Source organism: Hyperolius riggenbachi, chromosome 7 (assembly GCF_040937935.1).
Source record: "Hyperolius riggenbachi isolate aHypRig1 chromosome 7, aHypRig1.pri, whole genome shotgun sequence".
Lineage (NCBI taxonomy): Eukaryota > Metazoa > Chordata > Amphibia > Anura > Hyperoliidae > Hyperolius > Hyperolius riggenbachi.
Window position 1 is genome coordinate 38,601,979 of NC_090652.1, and position 20,296 is coordinate 38,622,274.

The 20,296-nt window shown below is 46.4% G+C and overlaps 1 protein-coding gene across 1 annotated transcript in view; it reads right to left on the reverse strand.

Annotated features, from left to right (window-relative positions):
* Window positions 1-348: 348 nt before the first annotated feature.
* The window catches only part of LOC137525978 (guanylate-binding protein 4-like), a 65,676-nt gene continuing 45,728 nt past the window's right edge, over window positions 349-20,296 (reverse strand). Inside the window, exons 8-10 of the mRNA XM_068247189.1 lie at window positions 19,690-19,792; window positions 17,239-17,432; window positions 349-522 (exon numbers count right to left, since the gene is read on the reverse strand). Of these exons, the coding sequence (XP_068103290.1) occupies window positions 349-522; window positions 17,239-17,432; window positions 19,690-19,792 (471 nt within the window). The remainder of the gene's footprint in view (window positions 523-17,238; window positions 17,433-19,689; window positions 19,793-20,296) is intronic.

A 20,296-nucleotide genomic window follows, 5' to 3' on the forward strand; every position in this document is an offset into this window, starting at 1 on the left:
AACTTTGGGCAGCCAGCCAGCTGCCCCTCACTCACTTGGGGGTGCAGTGGCCATGCTCTGAGCCCCCTTACATGCTCTGCACCTGGGGACATGTGTCACTCCTTGCCCACCCATAGCTACGCCTCTGACACACACATACACCTCTAGCCCCCCTGCTGTAGTCACGCCCCTGGAGTCTGAACTGGGAGGTCCGAAACACTAGTGATTAATAAAAAATGTGTAACAAATGAGTTGGAATACCATCATCTCCTTCACTGATAACATTTCTTTTATTTTTATCTTTTCGACACATCTGACAGAGACATTTCATGGACAGATTTTTTTTTTTTTTTTTTCTTTTTAGCAACTTTAATATTTCTTCTTCCGGAGTTTGCTAAATAAGAAATTTTCAAATAAAGGACTCTTCTCTTTTTCTTTTGCTTTATCCATTTCCAATTTTTTCTCTCTCTTAATTTCATTAATTTGTTCTTGGAAAACCTTGGCTTGTTCTTCAAGTTTTTCATCCATGTAAAAATGCATTTCCTGTGAAAACAAAAACAGGACAAATATATCAGTACGAAGACAGAATGTGTGAATAACAAAATATTTAGCTAAAAATGTTAATTGTTTCTTCTTGAAACTAGTGTTCTTTAAACTAGTGTTCTTTAAACTCATTCTCCCCAATAAAAAGTTTAGCTGCACCACTCTTAAAGCACATCTGAAGTGAGAGAGATGTCAAGGTAGATGCCTTATCTAGAACGTTTGAACCTGAAACTGTACAGGATCAATCTCCTAAAAATAAATTATACCCTCACATTGTGTTCTGGACGCCATTCATACCCAAGAACTTCCAGAGTTATCTGAAACCTTACAATCTTTTCACCAGGACTGACCTCAAACAAACACCTATGGGTCACCTATTTGTACCTTTGCACTTACGCCTACAGGTGCTGCAGATGTCCCATGATTCTAAACTGGCAGGACACCCAGGGGAAGTCAAAACACTGAATCTGTTGTCACGTCATGTTTGGTGGCCTTCTATCAGCAAGGACTGTAAGGCTTTTGTGGCAGCCTGTCCTACCTGTGCCCGAAGTAAAGTGTCCCGGGCTGCCCCTCGGGGTCAGCTCATGCCATTACCCATTCCATCCAGACTGTGGTCCCATCTGTCGATGGACTTTATAGTTGATTTACCTCTCTCTGACGGTAAAAAAGTGATTTGGGTGGTGGTCGACAGATTCAGTAAGATGTCACACTTTGTGCCACTCCCTGGGTTGCCTTCAGCCCAGGAACTGGCTAAATTGTTCATTGTACACATATTTCGCTTGCATGGAATCCCGGAAAATATTGTTTCTGACAGGGGGGTTCAGTTTGTTTCACGATTTTGGCGTGTCTTTTGTGAACTTGTGGGAATCAAGTTGTCTTTTTCTTCTGGGTTTCATCCCGAGACCAATGTGCAGACTGAAAGGACTAATCAGTCATTAGAACAATACCTTTGTTGCTTTGTATCAGATTGTCAAGAGTCATGGTCAGAATTGTTGTCATTTGCTGAATTCGCATTTAATAACTTGCCTAATACTTCCACCAAACTGTCTCCAATTTGGGTGGTCACTGGTCAAACCCCCAAATTGACATGTTTTCCGTCTGCCAATTCCTCTTTTCCGGCTTTAGAGGAGTGGAGTACTCATGTCCAACAAATCTGGCCACATGTGCAGCAAAATTTGAAGGAGGCAGTGTCCCGTCAGAAACTGTATGCTGATGCCCACAGATCTCCAGAGTATGAGTTTTCTCCAGGAGATCCGGTGTGGGTATCAACTCATAATATCCCATTACGTCAGCCTTCAGCCAAGCTGGGACCTAGATTTATTGGTCCCTATCCCATTCAGGAAAAGATTAATGATGTGGCTTATAAAGTAACACTTCACCAGTCTATGAGAGGAGTCAAGTCATTTCATGTCTCTCTGCTGAAACCTGCTGCTAATACCATCATACCTGCAGTTCCTCCTCCTCTGATCGAGGTAGATGGAGAAACAGAGTATGAGGTAGAGAAGCTTTTAGACTCTAGAAGAGTTCGAGGATCCATACAATATCTGGTAGACTGGAAGGGATATGGTCCTGAGGAAAGATGCTGGATTTTAGCCCGTCAAGGTCATGCTGACAGGTTGATTAATGAATTTCACCTGAAATTTCCTGATAAGCCCAGTAATGAGCAGTGGTGCTCAGCAGAGCTCGAATATTCGAGTAGCTCGAATATTCGAGCTCTTTTTCAGCTATTCGAGCTCGGTATTCGAGCTCCGAATAGCTGGAGCTATTCGAATGGGCTATTCGAGTGAACTCGAATAGCCCATTCACTATTCGCGCTATTCGAGCTAACAGCGCTATTCGAGCTCGAATACCGAGCTCGAATAGCGTCATAGCCCAGATTGATGTCCTTAGAGCCAATCAGAGGGCTCCCAGGCCCTCTGACGGCAGCCAATCACAGAGGGGGACCCTGGCCAGCCCCTACCCTATAAATAGCGGCCGCCATTTTAGGTTTTTCCGTCCTTGCCTGACTTTGTACAGAGAGAGATCTGCTCCTTTGTGCGTTGGCTTAGCAAGAGCTTTATTGTGGTCAATCACCTAGCGTTTTTGCTCACATACACCTCCTATATACACCTATATTGTTGTTAGTTAGATAGACATTGTATTTTAGTTAGTAGCTTTTGTGTTACATAGAGACAGCTGCTGTAGGCTTACAGCTTTAGGCCTCAGGGCCTGCCTGTGTGGGCAGCTGTTCTCTCCTGTCCTCTGTTAGTTTATTTCTCATCTATACCAGTATTTCTGCTGTCCTTTACTACTGAGTGATTGTATTTTGTATTGTAGTTATAAACTGTAACTGTACTAGGACACTCAGTCACTGTCACTGTTTGTTCATAGCTCCTGCGTGTGCGTGCACTCACTGTCTGTAGTGTACACACACTCTATTTCCTTCTGATTACTGATTATTGTAATTTCTAGTTGTACTTACTGTTACTACTTACTGTACTAGTAGGGACACTCAGTCACTGTTCATAGGCTAGCTCCTGCGTGTGTGTGCGACTGTGCGCGTGCACTCACTGTCTGTAGTGTACACACACTCTATTTCCTTGTGATTACTACTGATTATTGTAACTTCTAGTTGTACTTCCTGACTGTTATCACTTACTGTACTAGACACTCACTCAGTCACTGTTCATAGGCTAGCTCCTGCGCGTGTTTGCGCGTGCGTGCACTCACTGTCTGTAGTGTACACACACTCTATTTCCTTGTGCTTACTGCTGATTATTGTAACTTCTAGCTGTACTTCCTGACTGTTACTACTTACTTACTGTACTAGACACTCACTCAGTCACTGATCATAGGCTAGCTCCTGCGCGTGTTTGCGCGTGCGTGCACTCACTGTCTGTAGTGTACACACACTCTATTTCCTTGTGATTACTACTGATTATTGTAACTTCTAGTTGAACTTCCTGACTGTTACTACTTACTTACTGTACTAGGGACACTCACTCAGTCTCTGTTCATAGGCTAGCTCCTGCGCGTGTTTGCGTGTGCGTGCACTCACTGTCTGTAGTGTACACACACTCTATTTCCTTGTGATTACTACTGATTATTGTACAGTAACTGCTAGTTGTACTTCCTGACTGTTACTACTTACTTACTGTACTAGGGACACTCACTCAGTCTCTGTTCATAGGCTAGCTCCTGCGCGTGTTTGCGCGTGCGTGCACTCACTGTCTGTAGTGTACACACACTCTATTTCCTTGTGATTACTACTGATTATTGTAACTGCTAGTTGTACTTCCTGACTGTTACTACTTACTTACTGTACTAGGGACACTCACTCAGTCTCTGTTCATAGGCTAGCTCCTGCGCGTGTTTGCGCGTGCGTGCACTCACTGTCTGTAGTGTACACACACTCTATTTCCTTGTGATTACTACTGATTATTGTAACTTCTAGTTGTACTTCCTGACTGTTACTACTTACTTACTGTACTAGGGACACTCACTCAGTCTCTGTTCATAGGCTAGCTCCTGCACGTGTTTGCGCGTGCGTGCACTCACTGTCTGTAGTGTACACACACTCTATTTCCTTGTGATTACTACTGATTATTGTAACTGCTAGTTGTACTTCCTGACTGTTACTACTTACTTACTGTACTAGGGACACCCACTCAGTCTCTGTTCATAGGCTAGCTCCTACGCGTGTTTGCGCGTGCGTGCACTCACTGTCTGTAGTGTACACACACTCTATTTCCTTGTGATTACTACTGATTATTGTAACTGCTAATTGTACTTCCTGACTGTTACTACTTACTTACTGTACTAGGGACACTCACTCAGTCTCTGTTCATAGGCTAGCTCCTGCGCGTGTTTGCGCGTGCGTGCACTCACTGTCTGTAGTGTACACACACTCTATTTCCTTGTGATTACTACTGATTATTGTACAGTAACTGCTAGTTGTACTTCCTGACTGTTACTACTTACTTACTGTACTAGGGACACTCACTCAGTCTCTGTTCATAGGCTAGCTCCTGCGCGTGCGTGCACTCACTGTCTGTAGTGTACACACACTCTATTTCCTTGTGATTACTACTGATTATTGTAACTGCTAGTTGTACTTCCTGACTGTTACTACTTACTTACTGTACTAGGGACACTTACTCAGTCTCTGTTCATAGGCTAGCTCCTGCGCGTGTTTGCGCGTGCGTGCACTCACTGTCTGTAGTGTACACACACTCTATTTCCTTGTGATTACTACTGATTATTGTAACTTCTAGTTGTACTTCCTGACTGTTACTACTTACTTACTGTACTAGGGACACTCACTCAGTCTCTGTTCATAGGCTAGCTCCTGCGCGTGTTTGCGCGTGCGTGCACTCACTGTCTGTAGTGTACACACACTCTATTTCCTTGTGATTACTACTGATTATTGTAACTGCTAGTTGTACTTCCTGACTGTTACTACTTACTTACTGTACTAGGGACACCCACTCAGTCTCTGTTCATAGGCTAGCTCCTACGCGTGTTTGCGCGTGCGTGCACTCACTGTCTGTAGTGTACACACACTCTATTTCCTTGTGATTACTACTGATTATTGTAACTGCTAATTGTACTTCCTGACTGTTACTACTTACTTACTGTACTAGGGACACTCACTCAGTCTCTGTTCATAGGCTAGCTCCTGCGCGTGTTTGCGCGTGCGTGCACTCACTGTCTGTAGTGTACACACACTCTATTTCCTTGTGATTACTACTGATTATTGTACAGTAACTGCTAGTTGTACTTCCTGACTGTTACTACTTACTTACTGTACTAGGGACACTCACTCAGTCTCTGTTCATAGGCTAGCTCCTGCGCGTGCGTGCACTCACTGTCTGTAGTGTACACACACTCTATTTCCTTGTGATTACTACTGATTATTGTAACTGCTAGTTGTACTTCCTGACTGTTACTACTTACTTACTGTACTAGGGACACTTACTCAGTCTCTGTTCATAGGCTAGCTCCTGCGCGTGTTTGCGCGTGCGTGCACTCACTGTCTGTAGTGTACACACACTCTATTTCCTTGTGATTACTACTGATTATTGTAACTTCTAGTTGTACTTCCTGACTGTTACTACTTACTTACTGTACTAGGGACACTCACTCAGTCTCTGTTCATAGGCTAGCTCCTGCGCGTGTTTGCGCGTGCGTGCACTCACTGTCTGTAGTGTACACACACTCTATTTCCTTGTGATTACTACTGATTATTGTAACTGCTAGTTGTACTTCCTGACTGTTACTACTTACTTACTGTACTAGGGACACTCACTCAGTCTCTGTTCATAGGCTAGCTCCTGCGCGTGTTTGCGCGTGCGTGCACTCACTGTCTGTAGTGTACACACACTCTATTTCCTTGTGATTACTACTGACTATTGTAACTGCTAGTTGTACTTCCTGACTGTTACTACTTACTTACTGTACTAGGGACACTCACTCAGTCTCTGTTCATAGGCTAGCTCCTGCGCGTGTTTGCGCGTGCGTGCACTCACTGTCTGTAGTGTACACACACTCTATTTCCTTGTGATTACTACTGATTATTGTAACTTCTAGTTGTACTTCCTGACTGTTACTACTTACTTACTGTACTAGGGACACTCACTCAGTCTCTGTTCATAGGCTAGCTCCTGCGCGTGTTTGCGCGTGTGTGCACTCACTGTCTGTAGTGTACACACACTCTATTTCCTTGTGATTACTACTGATTAGTGTATTTTCTAGTTAGTGTACTAGGGGACACGCTCACTGTTCACTGTTCACACTTACTGATTACCGATTTTTGTATTTTGTATTTGTACTGTACTAATCACTTAGCGATCTAATCACTTAGTGATTAGTGTCACCTCACCCAACAACTCACTCCATTAAAGTACCCCACTTTTCACCTGCACTTTTAAAAAACTTTTGTGTTTACGCCCAAAACATCTAAGATGTCTGGAAGTGGCAGCGCGGTTTGGGCAAGGGGAAGGGCAGCAAGGGAATCAGGAGGAGAGGGAGCAGCATTGTGGCAAGCTGCGGCCGCGCCACCATGCACAGTTCCGCAGCAGCAGCATCAGTGGCTAACATTCCTCCTATAGCCACTGGCCGTGGACGCCTTGGGCGCCGCCCAGCAGGAGCATCTGCAACTCACGCTGCAGAGACACACTAGCAGCAGCGTGTAGCACCTGCTCCGATTTTCCTCCAGCCGGGTCGGAAACGTCCCATTGAGGAAAAGGATGCAGACACTGTGGTGCAACTGATGACGGAGGATGAGCAGCCCGCCATCAGCTCTGCATCCGAGGCCTCCACCCTCACCACCACCACCACCACCCCTGTTCGCAGCAGCCGCCCAGCAGGGCCTGGGGAGGAGGCCAGTTCACCGTCACTCGCCGACCTGTCACTCAGCACTCTTTTGACCCCAGGCATGATGAGTCAATTGTCTACTGTTGTTGGCGATTTGGAGGAGGAGATGCTGATGGGCACTTTGGGGGATGAGGGATTGGACAGCAAGACTGTGGCGACAGTCAAGCAGCCCATCCATGCGTCAGGAGAGGAGTTTGGGGGGTCATCATCCCAGCAGGACATGTTTCAGGAGGGGGAGGATGATGATGACACGGTGACAGACAGAGACTGGGTGCCACCAGCTCCAGGGGATGTCGTCATCAGCAGCTCTGAGGAGGAGGAGGAGGATGCGCTTGTGGGCCTTGCAAGGAGGCGCATCATTGCAAGCATTGGCAGCAGTAGGCAGGTCCCACAGCCTGCTGGTGTCTCAGGCTCAGCAGCAGCAGCAGCAGCATCTGCCAGTACCACCACCAGCCGCACCCGAGCCCCCCCCCCCCAACCACCACAGGGAGACAGGCAGCAGCGTTTCCATGCCGTAGGGGGTTGTTTTTGCCACCAATCTGGCGATTTTTCACCATGCCCACAGTGTACAGCAAGTACGCCACTTGCAACCACTGTCAGCGGAAGTTGAGCAGAGGTGCAAACCCCTTAAAGTTCAGCACCAGCTCGCTCATCAACCACCTTGCTGCGAAACATTTCCACCAGCATGAGGAGTTCCAGAGGCTGAAGGCATCTGGTGCTGACAGTGGCACCACACCCATCACTGCACAGCCTTCAGCAGCAGCAGCAGCAACAGCAGCCAACCGCCCTCCTGCTCCTCCAGCAGCACCAGAAGGAGTGCGGAAACGCACTGCTCCTCCCCCCTCTGCAACTCCTGCCGCCGACACTGAGGCCTGTTCTGGCAGCCAGTCCTCAGTGGCCTCCTCTGCTGTGTCTGCTGATTCCCGTGCCAGCAAAAGGCCACGCCAGAGCCTTTTGAGCGAGTCCTTCCAGGGGGTGGTTAGGGCTCTGCCTCCCAGCAGCCGTCGCGTGCGGCAGCTGAACGGCTTGCTGGCACGGGCCATGTGCTCCCAACTCCTGTCGTACACGCTCGTGCAGGAGGGGAGCGACATGCGTGCGCTGCTTGCTTGTGCAGCCCCAGACTGGCAGCTCCCTAGCAGACACTTCTTCACCCGCAAGGCCATTCCTGCACTGCACCGCTTTGTGATGGCCAATGTGGAGCGAGGGCTGGAGCACGCGGTTGGTGAAAGGGTCCACGTCACCATGGACTCCCGGAGCAGCCGCTTCGGGACCGGCCGCTACCTGGCCTTCACTGTCCACTGGGTCAGCTTGGTGGAAGGGGGTGAGGATGGGAGAGCAGCAGCGGGCACAGCAGCAGCAGCAACACAGTGGGTGGTGCCACCCCGCAGGGTCAGGGGAACTGCAGCAGGTTCCTCCGATCCTCTGCCATCCTCCGGCACACCTGGCCAAACCCCCCGCCTCAGCAGCAGCGTGAAGGCCCGCCACTGCCAAGCGCTGCTGCAGTTGGTCAGCCTTGGGAAGACCAAGCTGACGGCAACCCATGTGTTGGCCAAACTCCAGGAGCAGGAGAGGATTTGGCTGACCCCCAGAGGCCTCAGAGTCGGAGAGGTGGTGGCCGACAATGGGGCCAATCTGGTTGCTGCAATAGACAGGGGAAACCTGACCCACATCCCCTGTCTTGCCCACGTGCTGAACCTGGTGGTGCAGAAGTTCTTGCGCACCTACCAGGGGATGGGCGAACTGCTGGAAACGGCAAGGAACGTTGTGCGTCACTTCCGGCGCTCGGCTGCAGCCTGTGCGAGCCTGGAAGACGTGCAAAAGGAGCTGGAGCTGCCACGCCATCGGCTGATCCTTGACGTTCTGACTCGCTGGAACTCCACCCTGGCGATGTTGGAGCGTCTGGTTGAACAGAAGCACGCTGTCAACCAGTACCTTGCCCTGGCCACTGTTTACGCCGCTCAGAGAAGGGACAAGACCAGCAACATCCCGTCCATCGTCCCCGATGATGACTGGAGGCACATGCAGCAGGTGTGCTTAGTGCTGGCTCCCTTTCTGCAGGCCACTAACAGCAGGTACCTGCATCCAGCAGCAAGCGCCCCACAGACCTGCTGTCTCTCAGCCATGAGCTCTACAGGACTGTAGAGGCTCTGGCAGCAGTGACTAGAGAGGAGGTGCATGCAGCAGCATCCTCCTCCGGTCACAGCCAGCGCCTGACCCGCATGGTGGCTGACTACATGGGGTCCTACAGCGGGCTTGACAGCGATGCCCCTGTTGATCCCATGGAGTATTGGGTCAAGCGCCTGGAGATCTGGAGCGAGCTGGCGCAGTACGCCCTGGAAGTGCTGTCCTGTCCCCCTTCCAGCGTGCTGTCCGTGCGCTGCTTCAGTGCAGCTGGTGGCGTGGTCACCGAGAAACGCTCACGTCTGTCTCACAAGTCTGTGGACAGACTGACGTTTCTCTAGATGAACCAGGCGTGGGTGGAAGGCGAGTTCCTGGCCCCTGTTGTCGGCGAGAGGGGGACATGAACTGGCTGCCGGAACTTAGAACCATCGTTAATGTGCCTTACCACCCTTTACCACCTCCTGGCTCCTGCTCACTAAGCCAGCCTGGTTCACTTTGACTATTACGTCGCCTGCAGCCACACATTTTACACCTACAGTGGGCTGCTGTGTACTGCCCTTCTGCTGTCTGTCTGTGTTTCCCACTGCCAGGGTACACAGATTTACCTTCTGCTGCCACTCTGCCACCAGCTATTACGTCAAAAAATAGCTATATCTGTGTAATTGGTTGTAAAACCAAAACCAAAAAACCATTAAAAAAAAAAAAGGTTTAATTTTTCAGAGGTGCCCGGGTTGAAAACTGTGTTGTCCCAGTTGTGTATTGGACATGATGTGGGCTGCACGACCGCTGTCTGGGACCTCCTGCTGTGCTTATTTACAGCCCTGGTATCACCGCTAGGTACCAGGGCTATTATGTCACGCTGCCTGCCTGCTGCCACACTCACACTACTCCTCCATTCCTCCTGCTGCTGCTGTCTGTCTGTGTTTCCCACTGCCAGAGTACACAGAATTACCTTCTGCTGCCACTCTGCCACCAGCTATTACGTCAAACAATAGCTGCTCACATTCCTCCTCCATTCCTCCTGCTGCTGCTGCTGTCGGTCTGTGTTTCCCACTGCCAGGGTACACAGAATTACATTCTGCTGCCACTCTGCCACCAGCTATTACGTCAAACAATAGCTATATATCTGTGTAATTTGTTTTACAAACAAAACCAAAAAACCATAAAAAAAAAAAGGTTTAATTTTTCAGAGGTGCCCGGGTTGAAAACTGTGTTGTCCCAGTTGTGTATTGGACACGATGTGGGCTGCACGACCGCTGTCTGGGACCTCCTGCCTGCTGTGTTTATTTACAGCCCTGGTATCACCGCTAGGTACCAGGGCTATTATGTCACGCTGCCTACCTGCTGCCACACTCACACTACTCCTCCATTCCTCCTGCTGATGCTGCTGTCTGTCTGTGTTTCCCACTGCCAGGGTACACAGAATTACCTTCTGCTGCCACTCTGCCACCAGCTATTACGTCAAACAATAGCTGCTCACATTACTCCTCCATTCCTCCTGCTGCTGCTGCTGTCGGTCTGTGTTTCCCACTTCCAGGGTACACAGAATTACATTCTGCTACCACTATGCCACCAGCTATTACGTCAAACAATAGCTATATATCTGTGTAATTTGTTTTACAAACAAAACCAAAAAACCATTAAAAAAAAAAAGGTTTAATTTTTCAGAGGTGCCCGGGTTGAAAACTGTGTTGTCCCAGTTGTGTATTGGACACGATGTGGGCTGCACAACCGCTGTCTGGGACCTCCTGCCTGCTGTGTTTATTTACAGCCCTGGTATCACCGCTAGGTACCAGGGCTATTATGTCACGCTGCCTGCCTCATTGACTGCCTGCTGCCACACACTCATCCTCCTACTCCTGCTGCTGAATTTACCTCCTGCTGTCTGTGTGTTTCCACTGCCAGGGAGCACATACAATGGCGCTTCCAACATGCGTGCGCCACCAGCTATTTGTTCCGCTCAAAAATAGCTGCATTTCTTTAAAAAAACAAAAAAAATTATATATACTTTTTATTAATACTGTGTGATATTATTTTTAGAGGTGCCTGGGTTGAAAACTGTGTTGTCCCAGTTGTGTATTGGACATGATGTGGGCTTCACGACCGCTGTCTGGAACCTCATGCTGTGTATTTTTCGGCCTGGTACCACCGCTAGGTACCACACAGCCTATTATGTCTCGCTGCCTGCCTCATTGACTGCCTGCTGCCACACAATCATCCTCCTCCTCCTGCTGCTGCTGCTGAATTTACCTCCTGCTGTCTGTGTGTTTCCACTGCCAGGGAGCACATACAATGGCGCTTCCAACATGCTATTTATTACGCTCAAAAATAGCTGCATTTCTTTAAAAAAAAAATTATAAAAGAGAAATAAGTGAAGAAGAAGAAGACAATATAGAAAAAGAAGGAGAAGAAGAAGAAGAAGAAGAAGAAGAAGAAGAAGAAGAAGAAGAAGAAGAAGAAGAAGAAGAAGAAGAAGAAGAAGAAGAAGAAGAAGAAGAAGAAGAAGAAGAAGAAGATGAAGAAGAAGAAGATGAAGAAGATGAAGAAGAAGAAGATGAAGAAGATGAAGAAGATGAAGAAGAAGATGAAGAAGATGAAGAAGAAGAAGATGAAGAAGATTAAGAAGAAGAAGATGAAGAAGAAGATGATGATGATGAAGAAGATGAAGAAGATGAAGAAGAAGAAGATGAAGAAGAAGAAGAAGACAATACAGAAGAAGAAGAAGAAGAAGATATAGAAGAAGATATAGAAGAAGAAGATATAGAAGAAGAAGATATAGAAGAAGAAGAAGAAGAAGATATAGAAGATAAAGAAGAAGAAGACAAAGTATATACAGTACTGAACAAAATTCTGGACACTTCTCTTTCCACCTTTTTTTTTTTAAAGGAACATCCCCACATAATCACTTGCTGTTGTTACTTGGAAAAAAAGATGTTTCTTGCATCATTCACCCTCAAAACAAGTGTTGGCAGCTATTTAAGGCCAATTCGAATAGTCAGCTCGAATAATGAGCTTGAATACCGACTCGAATAGTGAGCTCGAAGTCCGAGGTCGAATCGAACAGTAAAAAATATTCGACTCGAATATTCGACTGAATTCAAATAATTTACTATTCGAATTCGACCAAACTCGAATAATTAAAAGGGGTATCCGAGCATCACTGGTAATGAGTGTTCGGAGACCACTCCTCAGGGGGGCGTAATGTAACATCCTTACCTTCCAGCGGCATCTCCGGCGTGGTCCGGGCAAGCGGCGGGACTGCACAGCAGACATCCTCTGACGGCATCCCCGGCATCCCTCCGGCGGTGTCTTCCGGCCCAAAGGTCGCATTGCGCACGCGCAAGTTCGAGTGAGCCTTATAGACTCAGGAAAAAGGTATGAGATGACGGCAGATGATGTCACTAAAGACATCACTAATTGGGGGTGGTTCTGGGGCTTGCAGGATCTGTATTTAAGGCCAGTGATTTCAGTCATTCACTGGCCTTGATACTAATCAGTTCGCTGGTTCTTGGCCTAGCTACCTTCTTGTGGTTTCTCATTGATAGCTGTAATTTGTAATTTATTCGTAATATCCTCCTGATATTGTTGAAATATCCTCTTGGGCATTACGGATGAGCTACGCCGCGCTGGATTGCTCAGGCCCTGGTGGGCTGATTTGCATCGAGCAGCGATCCTCTGCTACCCACCGCGAAAGAGGCCCCCCCGCAGACCCCTTGCGCAGCCTGGCCAATCACCACCAGGCTGCGCTATGGGGTGGATCGGGACTCCCTCTGACATCACGACGTCAATGACGTCATTCCGTTTGACGCCATGGTGACGGGGAAGCCCTACAGGAAATCCCGTTCAGAACGGGATTTCCTGATGGGTTTGATCGCCGGCGGCAATCGGAAGGGTGGGAGGGAAGGAAGCAGGGAGGGGGGAATCATGTAGCTAGCGCTAGGCTAGCTACATGATTAACCACTTCAGCCTACAGCGTCGAAAATCTTAAGCATCCGAGCAATGTTCACCTCCCATTCATTCGCCAATAACTTTATCGCTACTTATCACAATTAATTGATCTATATCTTGTTTTTTCCGCCACTAATTAGGCTTTCTTTGGGTAGTACATTTTGCTAAGAGCCACTTTACTGTAAATGCATTTTAACAGGAAGATTAAGATAGAAATGGAAAAAAAATCATTCCTCAGTTTTTGGCCATTATAGTTTAAAATTAATACATGCTACAGTCATTAAAACCCATGCATTTTATGTGCCCCTTTGTCCCACTTATTACACCGTTTAAATTACGTCCCTATCACAATTTATGGCGCCGATATTTTATTTAGAAATAAAGGTGCATTTTTTCAATTTGCGTCCATCACTATTTACAAGCTTATAATTTTAAAAAATTTAATAAGATACTCTCTTGACATGTATATTTAAAAAGTTCAGACCCTTAGGTAACTATTTATGTAGTTTTTTTTTTTAATTGTAATTTTTTTTTTTTTAAATACAAAAATGTATTTGGGTAATTTTAGTTTGGGAGGTTAATAGCTAATTTTAATTACATCAATTTTTATTGATGTAATATAATGTATTTTTTTATTTAATTTAGGTATGTGGGTGCAGTTTACTATTTGGCCACAAGATGGCCACATTCAAAAAATTCCTAGATGCGAACAATCTCGCATCTAGGAACTATAAGAAGAAAGTGATGTTTCCTGGGGGCAGAAATACCACGCTCTCTGATGAGAAAGCGTCGACATTTCTGCCGGAGACTTAGATCGGTGAATGGGAATTATATTCCCATTAACTGATCGGGGGGGCAGCGGGAGGCAGCGGGAGCGCGCGTGGGCGCGCGCCCGATCGCGCGCACCACACGGCTGCAGCAGCAGTGCCCATCTGGACGGATATATCCGTTCAGATAGGACGAAGTGGTTAAAAAAAATTAGGTGAAAAAAACCACCCGTGGCCATGTGGCCGCGGGGATTTAAAACGCCAGGGAGGATATTATATCATTGTTTATTATCTGTGTACAGACCTTTTGCCTGTTTTGACCTTGCTCCTGTCTAGTCCCTCTGTACGACTGTCATCTGATTTATGTTATTGACTCGGCCTGCCCCTGACTACGCTACTGTCTGATCCTTGCAATACGACTGACACCTGATACACATGTATGTCCCTGCTCGAAATTGACTACGATTAAGCTTAACGATTTTGTACCCCGACATATACTTGTGCACAAGTACTGACCGATCTAGACCATATATTACAGTATTGTATACTATCTGTGTCTGTTATCTCATCACGCACCAGCGTGACACCTATCTTCTCCAGGATCACCTTCAAATTCTGTGCCTGGCCTAAAAATCTGTACACAAGATCTGCCTGACCTATATCTCTGATCTCATCCACAAACATACACCTTCCCGTCCTCTCTGATCCTCCAACAATCTGTGCCTGACCACCCCTCACATACCCCCACTCTCTGGAACTCCCTTCCACTACCCATCCGGCTTGACCCAGCCTTTAACACCTTAACAAGCAAGCCCTCAAAACACACCTCTTTAAGATTGCCCTCCACCCTGCATTAATATCATAACTCACTCTACTGAGCTCCTATTATGCAATCCGTACCTAGTGTGCCCCTAGGTACTTCCCCCTCTTAGATTTTAAAGAGTAACAGTCGGGCATAAAATCAACAATTCCTTCTTTATTTCTATCTGATAAACAAGTAATAGGGATGCTAACCAGGCAATCCAAAAGTTAAAAATCACTCTTATTTTTCTTCCCCAGTTTCCCTGGCTCCTATTTGATGCAAGGAAGTTGCAGGGCATGCTGGGTTTTCTTTTTTCTTCATTACTTTCCCCTCAGACTTAACTAATGCAGCCTGATTGGCTGAAGCCTCTTTCCCTCTTGTTTTCATCTCCCACACCTCTGCTCCTCTATGATTGGCCAATAATTCTCAATGCACTTTTTATTGCAGAGCTAGGTGGGAGTGTCTGAAGACTGGGAGGAGGGCGGCCAGTGCAAAGACATACAGAGTAAGGGAGGAGATGATGTCAGGATTGGCTTCAAGATAGACATAGAGAAAATGGAAAATCCTAAGAAGGATTTTTTTCTTTTTTTACTATAGAAAAATCACAAAAATCAAAACGTGGACAGTACAATACATACAGTGGAGGAAATAATTATTTGACCCCTCACTGATTTTGTAAGTTTGTCCAATGACAAAGAAATGAAAAGTCTCAGAACAGTATCATTTCAATGGTAGGTTTATTTTAACAGTGGCAGATAGCACATCAAAAGGAAAATCGGAAAAAATAACCTTAAATAAAAGATAGCAACTGATTTGCATTTCATTGAGTGAAATAAGTTTTTGAACCCTCTAACAATAAAATACTTAATACTTAGTGGAAAAACCCTTGTTTGCAAGCACAGAGGTCAAACGTTTCTTGTAATTGATGACCAAGTTTGCACACATTTTAGGAGGAATGTTGGTCCACTCCTCTTTGCAGATCATCTCTAAATCCCTAAGGTTTCGAGGCTGTCTCTGTGCGACTCTGAGCTTGAGCTCCCTCCATAGGTTTTCTATTGGATTAAGATCCGGAGACTGACTAGGCCACTCCATGACCTTAATGTGCTTCTTCTTGAGCCACTCCTTTGTTGCCTTTGCTGTATGTTTTGGGTCATTGTCGTGCTGGAACACCCATCCACGACCCATTTTCAGTTTCCTGGCAGAGGGAAGGAGGTTGTCGTTCAGGATTTCACGATACATGGCTCCGTCCATTTTCCCATTAATGCGATTAAGTTGTCCTGTGCCCTTAGCAGAAAAACACCCTCAAAGCAAAATGTTTCCACCACCATGCTTGACGGTGGGGACGGTGTTTTGGGGGTCATAGGCAGCATTTTTCTTCCTCCAAACACAGCGAGTTGAGTTAATGCCAAAGAGCTCTATTTTGGTCTCATCAGACCACAGCACCTTCTCCCAGTCACTCACAGAATCATTCAGGTGTTCATTGGCAAACTTCAGACGGGCCTGCACATGTGCCTTCTTGAGCAGAGGGTCCTTGCGAGCCCTGCAGGATTTTAATCCATTGTGGTGTAATGTGTTTCCAATGGTTTTCTTGGTGACTGTGGTCCCTGCTAATTTGAGGTCATTCACTAACTCCTCCCGTGTAGTTCTGGGATGCTTTTTCACCTTTCTCAGAACCATTGACACCCCACGAGGTGAGATCTTGCGTGGAGCCCCAGAGCGAGGTCGATTGATGGTCATTTTGTGCTCCTTCCATTTTCGAACAATCACACCAACAGTTGTCACCTTCTCTCCCAGCTTCTTGCTAATGGTTTTGTAGCCCATTCCAGCCTTGTGCAGGTCTACAATTTTGTCTCTGACATCCTTGGACAGCTCTTTGGTCTTTCCCATGTTGGAGAGTTTGGAGTCTGCTTAATTGATTGATTCTGTGGACAGGTGTCTTTTATACAGGTGACTAGTTAAGACAGGTGTCCTTAATGAGGGTGACTAATTGAGTAGAAGTGTCTAACCACTCTGTGGGAGCCAGAACTCTTAATGGTTGGTAGGGGTTCAAAAACTTATTTCACTCAATGAAATGCAAATCAGTTGCTATCTTTTATTTAAGGTTATTTTTTCGATTTTTCTTTTGATGTGCTATCTGCCACTGTTAAAATAAACCTACCATTGAAATGATACACCACCACCCGAATATTTTTAAACTTTTTAGTGCGTTTTATCCTATTGGCGCCTCTGTACTTCGCTGCTAATCACAAGATCACTACGATTGCCGGCTGATCGTAGTGATCAATTTGACAGCTGCGGCGGTAGGGGGGAAAGAAGAGGATCCACTCACCTCCCTGCCGTTCCTGCGACGTTCAGCGCTCCACACCGCTCTTGCCAGCATCTCTGCTCCTTCTGACCTCAACGCTGGTTCCCGGCTTGATGACGTCATCAAGCCGCCCGTGACCCGGAACTGAGCGGCAGTAGGAGCAGAGATGCTGGCCGGAGTAGAGGGGTCCGCTGCGGCTCATCGCTGGAGCCTGGAAGGTGAGTGATGGCTGCTGACTAAAGGGGGGACACTTGGCCACACAGGGGACACTATGCCCAGCAAGACCCTGCAGGCATCCAGCTGCCCTAACCCCCAAACGCGCCCCCCCCCCTTCAGCAAAGATGCCTGGTCCTTAAGGGGGGGTTAGGTGGCCGGTCCCGAAAGGGTTAAGAAGAGTTGAACAAAGATAACAACATTACCTTTTCCTTCTCCTTGATGAGATTCTCTAATCTTTCTTCCATCATTCTTCTCTCTTCCTCCATCTGCTTCTTCAGTTGGCCAATGATCTCCATGAGCCGTGCGTTGTCTTCCTCTAATTTCTTTCTTCTCCAAGCTTCCTCTTCTCGTCTGATTCTTTCTGCTCTTTCCTGTTCCTCACGTTTGCTATAGTCCTCTGACAAAGTAGAAACAAGAATTCAATTTTCATTTGAAGTGAAACTGAAACATAGAACACTTTTGTCCTAAAAAAAAAAAAAAAATTGTAAATTAGAAAAGTTTTATTTTGCCTCTGTTTACAGGCAAGTTATTTTAAGCTACAAATCAGGGCTAGATGCAAGCAAAAAATTAGCAAGCCTAAAGGAGAAAAAGAGCAAGAATTACTATAAGAAACCGGGCAAAACAGTAAACGCATCAAGTGGCTATCTTTCACACCATTAAATGTAAAGACAAGCACATACTGTTACCAAGATTTAAAGAGAACCTGTGATGAAGACAGCACAGGATTTATATTTACCTGGGACTTCCTCCAGGCCACTGTATTCAGTGGGCTTCCACTATGTCCATTCAGTTCATCTACAGTAAGCTCCAGTAAAGTCCCCAACTGAGCTCAACATTATCTTTCTTTAAACGAGTGCATACAAACACCTTTAAAAAGCTATCCAGAGTTCAGGTACACTTGAATGCATTTGGAAAGCGAGTTATATTTGACCTCACTTGACCCATCTCCACCCCTGCTGGAAAAAACCTCACTTCACCCATCCCTACCGCTGCTGAAAAAAACCCTCAAAGGCAGTTACTCCATTCTGTTCCTCCTTGGCCTCTTCTCTGCATTTGATACTGTAGAGCACTCCCTCCTCCTCCAACACCTACAGTCCTTGGGCATCCATAGCCTCACACTGGCTTGGATCTCCTCCTACTTCTCCAATCACTCCTGACCCCCTTCAATGACTCCTCCTCAACCCCTGCCCCCCTCTCAGTCAGGGTTCCCCAGGGCTCTGTTCTGGACCCCTTCTGTTCTCAATATACAGTTGCTCAATTGGCAAACTCATCTCCTTCCTGGGTTTCAAATACCCCCTTCATGCCAATGAGAATCAGCATTACTTCCATACTTCTGATATCTCCTCCACCACCATGGACTCTCCTCATGCCTTTCAAATATTTCATCTTTGATGTCAGCTAGGTTCCTAAATTTTAACCTAGACCAGGAATGGGCAAACTCGGCCCTCCAACTGTTACGGAACTACAAGTCCCACAATGCATTTGCCTTTCTCAGTCATGACTGTGGCTGTCAGACTCCTGCAATGCATTGTGGGACTTGTAGTTCTTTAACAGCTGGTTGGCCAAGTTTGCCCATGCCTGACCTAGACAAAACTGAGCTCCTGATGTTTCCACCCCACACTGCTGCACCCCTCCCAGATTTTCACCTCTTAATCAATAGCACGATCATTCACCTTACTTCCCAGGCTCGTTGCCTGGCATCACCCTGGACTCTGGCATTTCCTTCATAGCTCATATGCAAAACATCACCAGAGCCTGCAATTGCCACCTCCACAATATCTCCAAAATCTGCCCCTTCCTGACCCTGCAAGCAACCAACCTGCTTATCCATGCCCTCATCATCTCCTGCCTTGTTTACTGCAACTCCCTTCTGTCTGGCCTTCCCTTGAATCACATTCCCGCCCTTCAATCAGCTATGAAAGCGGCTGCCAGACTCATCCATTCTCCTTATTGCTCTGTATCCACATCCTCCCTCTGTAAATCCCTGCACTAGCTCCCTATCCGATTCAGGATAAGTTTCAAGAATCTATACCTGGCATATAAATCTGTGCACAAAACCAGCCCTACCTACATCTCGGAGCTTGTTCACAGGTATACACCAGTTTGTACCCTCAGATCTTCCAACGACCTTTGCCTAACTTCCCCACACATTTCCCACCCCTATGAGTGCCTGCAAGATTTCTCAAGAGCTGCTCCCACCCTCTGGAACTCCCTTTCATCTCCCATCAGACTTGCCACCTCCTTCAACACATATAAGCAAGCTCTCAAAACCTACAGATTCAAGACCACTCACCCACTATCTCACAATAACGCTCTACTAAATACTTATTCTACAACCCTATTTAATATGCTCATCTCCCTTCCCCTTAGATTGTTAGCCTTTGGCAGGGACCTCCCTTCCCTAGTGTATTCTACATGACTGTGTGCTTCTTTCCTATGATTGCCTCGTACTTGTATTACTGGGCCTACCTAATCAGCCCAAAATCACATGATTATGTATTTTGTACCGTTTGCCAGTAATTTTGTCCTGTGTTGTATAAGTTTGTTACGTCTGTCATCCTTGTATCATTGTATGTATTTATTGTCCAGCACTGCGTAATATGTTGGCGGTCTATAAATACAATAAATAATAATATATTATATAACAAACTCACCTTCTTTCTTTTTTTGTTCATAGCTAAGAGTACGATCCATTTTTCGAATTGTGAGTTCAATTTCTTGCTTGGACTTTAAATATTTTTGCAGCACCTCTTCAGCCTGTAATATGTAAACAATACTAGAAATGTATTATAAGAAAAAACTTGGGGAAATTTCTCAAAACCAATGCAAAGAAGCAACAGCTTCCAGTTTTGCAGCAACTTTGCTTCAGTTTCTTATTATATAAGAGAGAACAGAGGAGCCAAAAGGATAAAAGGGGTTTACCCTGAGGCAGAGGCGCTGAGTGTCGTTTGTTTTGCTAGATGCTGTAACTCCTTTTTCTATTGCCTGAGGAAGCGGGCGCTGACCCGTGAAACGCGTTGCTTTGCTTTATCTGGAGTTTGTTAATAAATAGACTGAATGTACAGTTGTGTTGTGTCTGCTTGGAGGGGGTAAGTCCACCACTGCCTCCTCTAATTACCAAGTTTTGGCTTTTAAGCTCCTTTAAAACCCCTTTTATCCTTTTGGCGCCTCTGTTCTCTCTTATATAATATTGTATCCACCCTTGGTGGAGGGTTGCGACCCTTTCTACTATCTACAGAGAGCGACTTCTTATTCCTGAGT